This window comes from Terrapene carolina, unplaced genomic scaffold, assembly GCF_002925995.2.
Source record: "Terrapene carolina triunguis isolate 2854851 unplaced genomic scaffold, T_m_triunguis-2.0 Scaffold33723, whole genome shotgun sequence".
Taxonomy (NCBI): domain Eukaryota; kingdom Metazoa; phylum Chordata; order Testudines; family Emydidae; genus Terrapene; species Terrapene triunguis.
Window position 1 is genome coordinate 6,475,943 of NW_020698074.1, and position 11,564 is coordinate 6,487,506.

The 11,564-nt window shown below is 40.4% G+C and overlaps 1 protein-coding gene across 1 annotated transcript in view; it reads right to left on the reverse strand.

Annotated features, from left to right (window-relative positions):
- Positions 1–11,564, reverse strand: part of LOC112119108 (acyloxyacyl hydrolase-like) — a 111,812-nt gene extending 100,248 nt beyond the window's left edge. Inside the window, exon 1 of the mRNA XM_026663545.1 lies at positions 11,414–11,564. Within this exon, the coding sequence (XP_026519330.1) occupies positions 11,414–11,564 (151 nt within the window). The remainder of the gene's footprint in view (positions 1–11,413) is intronic.

Here is an 11,564-nt window from a genome sequence, read left to right on the forward strand (position 1 = left end):
GTTCAAAAAAGAACTAGATAAGTTCATGGAGGAAAGGTCCATCAATGGCTATTAGCCAAGATAAGCAGGGATGGTATCTCTAGCCTTGGTTTGCCAGAAGCTGTGAATGGGTGACAGGGGATGGATCACTTGATGATTCCCCGTTCTGTTCATTCCCTCTGAAGCACCTGGAATTGGCCACTGTTGGAACCCAGGATACTGGGCTAAATAGACCTTTGGTCTGACCCAGTTTGGCTATTCTTATAATTCTTATAATCTTATAATCAGCAGACCCTTCCTTGACTGCGAAGTTCAAGCCAGGCTTAGGCTATGACTCCACTGAAGCTGGGGCTGTGATCTGCAGCTCATGTAGCTGTACCCTTGCTAGCTTTAATCTAATTAGCTCACTAGAAATAGCAGTGAGGACATACTGGCACTGGCTGGACAAGCAAATATGTACCCAGCAAGGGAGGTGGGTTTGTACAGCCTTTGCTGATGCCATCATGTCCTCACTGCTATTTTTCCACCAGCTAGCTCGTTAGATTAAAGCTCACATGGGTATGTCTACATGAGCTGCAAATTACATCCCCGGTTGCAGTGTAGACAGACTTGGAGAGTGTGCCTGTGTAGTGACAATCAGTAGCACAGGCTGTGTTTATTCTAGGAGCTAGAGAGAACTCTAAGATCTATTTGTTTCCAGCAGCCCAAATAAAGAATTCCCCTTGTATTCAATACAGCCAAGTCCTGTCTCTTTTCTCCTACCAGGGACTACTGAGGGGATTCAGATCTCAGGTTTTGCTTTGACACAAAATAGAGATGCAAAATTCAAATACTGATACAGATCCAAGCTTTCCAAAAGCTCAGAGCTATTAACATTCAGGGTTTTGGTCAGGCCTATATCTAGTAAGGGGCAGTTAAATTCTCTATTGATGACCCTGCTAATAAACCAAACAAGGTGTTATTTTCCCACATAAGGCTGCGATATTCTTCATGGACCAGGTTATGAGTTGGAAAGTGGTGGAGAAAATATACCACCACTGGAAATTATTAAGCCCAATCTCTTTATTGAGAGTTTTTATTACAAGGTAATATAATTCTATATAGAAAAAAGCAAACCTTATATTTTATAGGAAGTAATTCAAGGACACGAATGGGAATAGCAGGGAGCTCACCATCTCATGGTAGACATAAAAAAAACCCTGCTTCACTATACTTAACCTCATTAAACAAAACCCTCAACAGGACTTCTTAACAGATATAATTTAGAAGGCATGCTAATTATGAAAATGGATACTTACATAAAACAGAGAATAAATTGAAACAGACACCAAGGAAGAAAGACAGCAGCACATTTCAAGAAACTAGCACTTAACCAAAAAAATCAATTCATAATGAAGAAAATATCCCAAATAATAAAGACCTTAGCAACAAAATCAGAGACCCAACATCAATCAGAGCAGACATACCATACATCCCTATACCCACCATGGAAACCCTGCTAGGAACATATCCAGGAGGGACTTCTATTCTATATACCTAGGGCCCCCACCACTGTAATGTCTGAGCACCTTAGAAATATTAGCAAATTTACCTTCCCAACCCCTATCACTGCCTCTATTTTACAGAGATTAAATGACTTGCTCAAGCTTACGTAGGAAATACGTGCCAGTGCTAAGAAGTAAACTTGTCTCTTGAGTACCAGTCCAGTGCTTTAACCACAAGACTACCCTTCCTTTCACAGCCCTTGGTCTAAAGCGTTTACAGTCTCGAAGACAGGAGTAAAAAGATGAGACGCACTAGCCAAACGAGAGGCAGGAGTTGGCTTTGACATTTCTAAATAGTAGTAGTTATTATTTTTCATTTTTGTTGTGTGTGGGCCTCACTGAAGAAGTGACTCTTCAGGGAAGATTTGAATGAATACGGGACACTGGCTGGGAGAAGTGGGTTCGGAACGTCATGCATTGCATTCATGGCAGCCTGGAAAAAGTGCAAAGATGGGAGCAGGAGAAGAAAACTCTAGGGGCATCGAGGTCAACACTGTTGGCAGAGCAAAAGGCATGAGGGGAGAATGTGATAGGAGACAAAAATCTGTAGAATCAGGCAGAACTGAGCACAGCCTGTTATCCAGGGCAAAATGTTCAAACTGATGCCCTGGCAAGGAGAACCTGATGGAGTGGTTTCAGGGCTTTGGAGCTATGCTCTGGCTCCGTTCCAGCTCCAGGCAAAAACCTGCAGCTCCACTGCTCCGGAGCTGCTCCGCGCTCCAGCTCCGGGCTCCGCTCCAAAGCCCTGGTTCAAACAAGGGAGCGAGAGGATCTATTGGCAAATTCCAAGCATGGTCACATTCACAGAGAAAAGACATATTCTCCCCCCACTACCAATAATGTAAGTAAAATTTGCAGAGATTTTCATTTAGATTTTGAACATCTACTTCCTCAAGCTGAGCAACCTGTCACTTTGAGCAGCTGAAGGTGACAAAGACTGCAGGGCAGAAAAAATAATGTTCCATTTGTCTTTGTTATATAACAGAGAACTCAGCATTTTCTCTGCTCTTTCGCCACCTAAGCCCCTGATAGCATTCCCTCTGGATCTCCTGTTCATGATATATTCATCCACTTCTCAATTAACAAAGCAATCAAGCGCACATCTGCTTTTCTTTCAAAGCACTGTACTGTGGCCATTTATAGCGGGGATGACGTCTCAGCCATAGCCATGGTTACGATCCTGTCAGTCCTTGTGGAAGTCTTCCTACCTCAAGCATCTTCTTGCACTCTACCAGGCGGGAAGGAACTATTTGCTGTTGTGGTTAGGGATCCATATAGCTGTCATTTAATGTAACCAGTCAGTGTGATACCATACTCTCATTGATGATGCGATTATATGTTGTAATCACAGCATGTTTGCGGTCAAGCAGAAAGGGGAGGATGTACATCCTGTGTCATGTCACTTCTTTTCTGGTCTTCGTAGTTGTATTATAGTATCCAAAAACTGAACTAAGTATTATATTCACTTCATATTTCAGATGCAGCAGCATGTCAATAAGATGGATGCAAGAATGTTAATTACATTGTTAGATGGATGCATGTTCAGATTGCATTCCGATGTATTACAGACAGATTTTATTTCAGTGTAAAACTAAGACTGATAGGAAACAAATCAACATAACAATTCATCCTTTCCTTCCCAATGCCCTAGAAGAGAATGACACATGGTGAAGTTATAAATACACCTCTACCCTGATATAACGCGACCCGATATAACACGAATTCTGATATAACATGGTAAAGCAGTGCTCCGGGGGGGCGGGGCTGCGCACGCCGGCAGATCAAAGCAAGTTCGATATAACGCGGTTTCACCTATAATGCGGTAACATTTTTTGGCTCCCAAGGACAGCGTTATATCGAGGTAGAGGTGTATTCCCTAGGTGGATTTTTGGGAAGTTTAGGGTGGAATTCTTTCTTTAAATTATAAGATAATTTAAATTATAAGATACTCAAGGCAGGGACTGTGCCTTAGTGCACACTGATCGTATCATAATCATACACCATTTATACAATCAATTTTTCACCAGGCATATACTAATAACATCAGCAGAGTTCACTTTTGCTACAGCCTTTTTTTAAAAAAACTTTACAATAAGTAGACAAATCATCAGCTCCTCACACAGAAATATTAGCAAATCTTCATAAGACTTTTATGGTCTGTACTCTGTTGGCTAAAAATGGAAAATCATTAGGTAGATAAAAAGGAAATAAGAGAAAAAAAAGAAAAGTCAACTGCCTTTGAAGACCTGGTGAAATCTCACCGCTTTAATCACTTCTGCTGATGTCAGAGAATATTTTCAGAGAGTATATAATATCGTGGGCTCAGTGGAAAAGCAAGTTACCCAGTTTCAGATCTAGAAATATCTGTTTATAGCTTTTTTTAATTCAGCGAATTGATATTTGATTTATTTTTCATATTGTGTGAGGCACATCTGAAGCAAGTTAAATTGGTTCCTCAATTGAAGTTGAAAACTTGCATTTATTTTGTAGTTGTGTGGGATTTTCTTTATAAACAAGATTTGAGAAATTGACTGTTCCATGGTACTAGATAATAGGTTTCAACGCCTTGACAGGCTGAAGAATGTTTTCTCTAGGAGAAATACGTTGGTATTATAATGCCTACTAGCCATTAGAAACTAGACTCTGGTATTAATAAAATACCTGTCTCTTTTAGAAATAGTTTGTCCCATTTGCTATTAATTTATGAGGAGATAAGAGGAAACCATAACCATTTTACTCAGCAGCAGTAATCTGAAAATTCACATGGCAAGGAGCACTTCTCCCCATGTATTTGAAAATAGTGTATAATAATAAAATGACATTACCAATAGACTAGAAAAAATCATACCCTTATAATAAAACCAGAGCAAGAGAGATTCATTTCTTGGCCATGCAGCCTCTAGCAATCTGAGCAGACAGTTTAACTTAATCCACTTCTGCAGCAACATACAAAAGAAACTATCATTAGAATTATATCTATGGCTGCTGTGAAAGTGTCAAGGCACACAGAGTTGCCTCTTTAGTTTTCAGGTTTCTGATTGCAGATAAGTTTGTGTAAAGCCAAGACTTTATTAAATGGATTCTCTGGCACTCTACATGAACCCACAGACCTTCATGTTACTGAATGAGAATAGCTTGCCATCCTTTACTTTGATCTAGGGTTCTAGACAATGGAGTTTTTCCTCAGCCCTCCACCTTACTGAACTCCTAGTTAGGCAAACTGCCCCTCTGAAAAGTGCAGTTCAGACATGCAATGAGAGAAAGGCTGAGGGGCTTTCCAGGCAGATTGCTTCCACAATTGTGCAAACTCTGAGGGCGAGAGTGTGGCTAGCCCTTTCACAAACACACACAGTGGTGAGGAAACAACGATCTTCCCCTTTTAGGCAGCTAACGATGCTTCCCCTGTTACGCAGCTCACCCGAGCTGAGCTAGCACAAGTCACTGAACTTGGGAGGGGCTTCCCAGAATGGCAGTCCCTGTGCTCAGAGGAGCGTCAGGGCTGTGACTAATTTGTTTCCGCTGGGAGCAACTCGCTGAAAAGGCAGCGGGGTGTGGAAGAAGCTATGGCTCTGCCTTCCCAGCCCCATGGAGCAGCCAGTTGTGCAGTGGAGAGAATGTTGTACCCCCTAAAGGGGTGTTGCAAATTATTCTCTGCCCCTTGTGCTACTGGGACGCACAAGGAGGCACTCTGTAAAGCAGTGCTGAGTTGTGAGGAGGGGTGGCAGTCTGTGCAGAACAGTACCTAAATAATGAATACCATTTGGTGGAAAGGCACAATATTTGGTCTTCAGCGGTATCTTTTTGAAACTTGGACTACAGAGCAGTGTCTGGAGAATGGGATGAACTCCACTCAAACAGAGAAATCTCACCCTTCCCCTTTCCACTTGAACATGAGTAATCATTCCTAGTCCTCCCTCCTCTAGAAGCAGTGCAAGGTGTAATGGTGTGTACTACTGCTGTTTGCACTGCATGTGTCTACTTGCATGGATTTCATTACTTCGTTTACATATTGTCTTCCCACTCTACTGAGCACATCCAAATAGGAAGACTTACTGTATGTGAGAGTTTCTGCTGCACAGGCAGCTGGAATAAAGCAGTTTTGTTAGTAAGTTGTATCTTTCCATTGTGTGTTTAAATAAGACATTCGCTATTGCAGAAGGAAGTCAGGAAACTCTGATCACCCCATATTAACATTGTAAAAGCTGAACTGCTGAGGTGTGGAGGTACCATTTCCTATCCAGGTGCACTGAATTTTCAGGAGCCAAGCTAACATTGGCTGACTCCCCTCACAGTTGCTCAGAATCAGCTGCGGGGGGTATTTCTTCTCTTTTGCTCAGTAATAGATGGGATCAGGAGCAAAGCACTCTGCAGAGAAGAACCAATTGCTGGCTCCATTTCTTGCTTTCTCCACCCCACTTCCAAAGATCCTAAGCCTAGCCCTGCAGAGCTCCTGTGGAACAGCATCCCCAATCTCCTGTGGGCACGAGCCTGTAGCAGTCCATTATTCCTGCTTTCCACTTTGGGTAAGGATTGTTTTTGCTGCTCGCAACATAAGACAGCATCTGATCCTAGTTATTAAAGAACATCCTCCATAAAATGAGTTCAAGTTCAATGGAAAATAAAGACAGGTCTAAATATACAGCGAAACCTCCTGATTTCTGTCTGTGAAAGAATGACCCTTATAAAAATGAATATCCATTCCCAAATGTTGTATATATCTTAAATGTTTCCTATTGATATCAAGAATGAGGATTTTCTGAAGCACACTGAGCACTTCTCCCATTTCATGCAGTTGTCTGGCCCCTACCACCTTGCCTTCCCCTACATCTGCATTTGGACGAGGAGTCTGGTTGTCTTGACCTCTCATATGTTTACTGGTATTTTTATCTGCTTCAACTGAATAGATTGGTAAATTAGCTAAGAGCTGGGGCTGATAATATATGGTTTCAACAGGCACAACATTGTTCTAAGTCAATATCCCTTAATCTATTGTATTTCACAGTTAATACAATACTTGTCCAAGTTTCAGAAAACTCTATTACAAAGCGAGCCTTAGGATATGGAGGAAAATCAGGAAACAGAGTTAATAAAAAAATGTCTTGGCTATCTCAGTTGGAGTCCTTAGGGATGATTAATGCAGCATAGAGTGTATAGCCAGAGAGGGCTCTGAGACATTTCTGGAACTGTACTTCTGCAGAGAATTTGTTGTATTTTGACTTGCTTCAACATATTGGGCTAAAATCATCCCTGAAGCCAAAAAAAAGAGAGAGGAAATGTGATCTAATGGTTAAAATTCAGATTTTAGTTTTCCATATTATATGCATAATATGTAAACACATTGGATAGAGACACTGATGTGACTGTAATTTTAGGTACCCACTTTTAAAAATGTTGGCATAGACTATAAATTTTCCCCTAAATTTGTTGTTATGCAACATATTTTGCATGTTAAATACATATGTGGCAATACACAAATTTTATTTAGACTATTACCAAATTTGTCAATTTGCATTATATTTGAGCTATGCTGCATAATGTAATGTAGTGCATTACCACATATTTAAATATTAATATCAATATATGATATTTTAAGTGTATTGCATCTCAGTAGATGGCGTGGCACAAAAACCTAGGAACATCACGTGTCACTTTTCTTGTTTACCACAGTCACTCTGAGCATCATGCAATAGCAGGGACAGAACTCTGATCCTACTACTCAAAAAACAAAGGTCTCTTTATTATTCTCTCCTCTAGATACCATACAGGGACCATGGTATAGATGTGGAAAGTTCTGACTCCACCCAGTAGAGGTCAGTGGTACCTATCCACATAGATGCCTGGTGCTACATAAGGTATATCTGAAAGATAATCATTTAGCAAAATATATAACACAAGAATTTCCAATGGATTTGCCTCTTTTATATTGTTTAACATAAAAATGTTTGTGTGTGTCTGTGTGTGTAGTCTAAGAAGTGATGTTCTCTATTCCTCTTTTCTCTGACACCCCAATTCAGGAAAGCTTCCCTCTTCAGAAAGGTGCTTAAGCGCATGCTTAACTTTAACATGTGCTTAAATCCCACTGAAGTCTGAACCGGGGTCAGAATGGTTTAATCACATCTCTACTTCCAGTTTGTCCTCAGTCTAATGCAAAAAAACCCGACCACAGTAGTTATTAATGAAGTAACACCTAGAAGCCCCAGTTGTGCTAGGTACTGTATATATACAAACATATACCAAAAAGATGGTCCTTTCCCCAAAGAGCTTACAATCTTTACATTTTATATGCACAAAAGTAAAGAGATTAAAATGTAGGACTCCCCAAACCACTGAAAGGTGTTCATTGAGTGCATGCAATACTTTTGATGACTCTATAAGGAGAAAAGATATATATAAGCATTTGGTGGCTGAGTTACAGCTATTATGGGAATCATAAACAACTTTTCATCATCATATCATTCAAACGTGCCAAAAAAGAATGTTATTAAAGGTGCAAGGGGGAAAAAAGCTTACCTTTGGGCTAAGAACAAGTACAAGGAATTTCAACCCAAAGGGTGATGGGTAAAATATTCAAAAGCACCAAAATGTGTGTAAGTATGCTACATACATTCTTTACAGCACTCATTGTTATATGTATGCTTTATGGCCACTGTCTTTCAATGAGATTCTTAAGTACCTAAGTCACTTTTTAAAATGGGACTTAGGTGCTTTTGAAGATGTTACCTTATATTTCTTGAAACTTCTCTGAAAACACAGGCTTAGAATGAAAATATCTATTTAACTGTTGGTATAGTATACTACCACAGAGCTATATATGCCTGGGATTCACATATACATATCTCAATCAAAAGGAAAAAAATAATATAGCAAACACTTGACATTTACTACTGAGTATGGGCCAAATCCTGCTCACTTTCATCTGTGTAAATCAAGAGTAACTTCAATTAAGTGAATGGCTTCACTCTGCATTTACACTGGTTCACGTGAGATGAGATCAGTATCTAGCCTGGGCTGTCAGCGTAAAATGAATTGTGGTTTTACAGTGATGCCAAAGTATGGCATTTTACAGCACTCATTGGTCTATATATTATGTTTTATAGCACACTGCTTCCCTAGACAATATCTAAACAGCCATTTTGTTTCAGCATTATTATTAAAAGCCTCTCACTGTGTTTGGTATGTGCCACTGTATTAAATTATCAGGAACTGCAAACAACATTGATCTGAGATTTGGAATTTATTACCCAACAGTAAGAGACAGGGTGGGTGAGGAAATCTCTTTAATATCCTGGGACCGACACGGCTACAATTACACTGCATACGCTACAGTAAATTATTCAGTCCTGCATTCATGCCATAAAAAGCACAGCTAGACAGTTTTAAAAGTTGGATATCACACAAACTATCAGGGCTGCAAATTAACACTTTATAACACAGGAGAGCTTGGAATTATGGGTTAGTTTTTCCCTCTGCTTTTCTGAAGTTGTTATTATTATTATTAAAAATATACATTGTTTTAATATGGTGCCTACTGCATGCCCCCGCACCCCCGAAGTTAGGTTCTCACAGATGAATGTGAGAGGTGGTCCAGGGAAGTTGATGAGAAGAATGAAGGAGAATTACATTGGCCCTGGTAAAGCTGAAATTGGCCAGTGTGGCTGCTGACCCACACAATATCAGTCAGCTAGAGAAGATTAAATGAGCTGCTGCCCAAACATATTGTTCTCTCTCTGACTAATAGCCTCATTCCAAAGGGCAGTCAAAGTGGAGCTGCAAAGGGGGCTGTGCAGTCTGAAGTTTTTAAAAAAATAAAATGTGCAATTAGCAAGAAGTGCCATGCAACTGCAACACGCAGTCACATCATTACGAGAGACTCCACTGATCATTTGCACAGATCCCCTACAGCACTCGCTGGCAACTGAGGAGAGAACAGAAGCTTATTTTAAAATTCACTAGCAATGTAAAAATATTCAACAGAGATGCAAAAGAAGAAATGAGGAGAGCGAGAGAATGTGATGTTAGACATGGCCAACAATAATACCTGGTATTCAAACTGTGTTTAGCAAAGATTAACTATTTCTCACCACAGCCTTGTGAAATGGGCACTATTTTGCTTGTTTAGCAGATGGGGAAACGGAGACATAAGGAGTTAAAGGCCACACTCTCATACCTTTTTCAGAGAAGTTGTGTGTGTAGTAACTTGCTCGACAAGTTGCCTCAGTGAAAGCAAAGGGCTACTCTTGTCAAAAGGTACACATGAATGTTAATAAGGCTATACACATCTGGTCCTAATTGGCTTTTCAAGGCCACACAGCAAGTTAGTGGCAAAGCCAGACTCAGAACTCAGGGGCTCCTAACTCACCTGTCCTGCATGTAGAGCCCTAGATCTGGGCCTCTATAGGGAAGAGCAGCTGTTTCCCTACGGTTGTAATTTAAATATATAAAATGGGCAGCAGTTTATCTATCATTATAAAACTGATAGAGGAGAATATCACATGTGCAACACAAAGAAGGGAGGGAGTCCCTAAATTGTTTGTAGTGTCTTTATTTTAAAAGACAGCATCATAAAGTCCCCTTTTACATAGGACTACATTGAAATAGTGAAGATAGTTTTCATTTTCATAAGTCTATTCCCAAAAAGCCTTCTGCAGATTGAGGAACAGAATTTTTCAAACTAGTCTGGCGTGTGATTATCTGTCCAAAATGCAGTGTTCAGTGAAAACTGAATTATCTAGAGAGGGACAAAAAGGTGTCAAACAAAGTCTGTTTGGTCATAAAGCAAATTGATGTTTGTTTTGTAAATATATGTCAATTAAAACTAACTAAATAAATAAAAGCTGCACTCCCTACCTTGGTTGATTCTCCTGCCTACTGCACTTTAACTACAGATGCCAGAAATGCTCCGAGCTGACTCTGACATTAGTACTTTATCAGATTCGCTACACCTTGGGACTAAATTGACCAAGTCCATGTTGTGGAGATCACCACGACATGTTTGCTAGTGCGCGTGTTTGTCAAAACTCAGAGGGGTGAACATCACTCCACCCTCATAAAGCCCAAATCATCGCATATTTGGTTAAGTGCATGGACCCGGCTGTGTACATTTAAACCACATCTCAACCTCCATGGCTACTAGTTCAGCATGCAAGCTGGAAGAGGAGCTGCAAACCTCCATGCCGCTTGTACAGGTAGTTAGGACCACTGAATCCATGTATCTCAAGGCTTCTTCCTTAACATTTCTCAATGCTTCCCCCTGTGCTGGTCTTTCAGACCAGAGCAGACACATCCTCCAAAGCAGGCAAATGCTTAAGTGATGCAAAAAGCCTTGCACAGGCCCTTCACATCAGATGAATTTCACCCTGAACACTGGGAACATGTTGTCAAACCCAAAGAAGCACTCACAAAGTTCTGTGTCCCAAACCTAGATGTATTTCTTAAGAAGATTTTGCCAGGCAAAACCAACTGAGATGAAACTTCTGTTTTTTGAGGGTGTCTTGTGGGAGGGGAAGGGAAGCTCATCTGTACAATAAAATAAAACATAGTAACATACATTCAAAACAGCCACAATAAATATCAAAAACAATCACATCCTGTTTTCAGTTCTCTAGCTACTAAGTGTGAAAGCCAGTATCACTAATATTTCCTGCAGACCAAGGGTATGAATTCTATCAAACAGCAGCTCCAAAATTCTATAAAACAGCAGCTCCAAACCCCATTTTAGCTTTGAGAATCTTAAAACAGTTATTATTTGGGCTAAGATTACTGGTGTTTTGCAGCAGCGGCAGCTGTTGAAACAGATAAAGGATGATTTATTATGTGCACAGCTAGCCTCTGTTTACCAGTGTAATAACAAATGGATGAACAAAGCAAGCAAACAAAACCTGAATACATACCAAGACAGGTGTGTCCATTGTCACTCCCACCAGAGACCAGAGTTGATTGGGCTCTACCAGATAGAGGTGAGGTTGAGATGTCCTTCAGAGGAAGCATGAGAAGGAGAAGGGAGAAGAATAGAGGGGGGAACGCCTGCCAGGACCCCCTCAT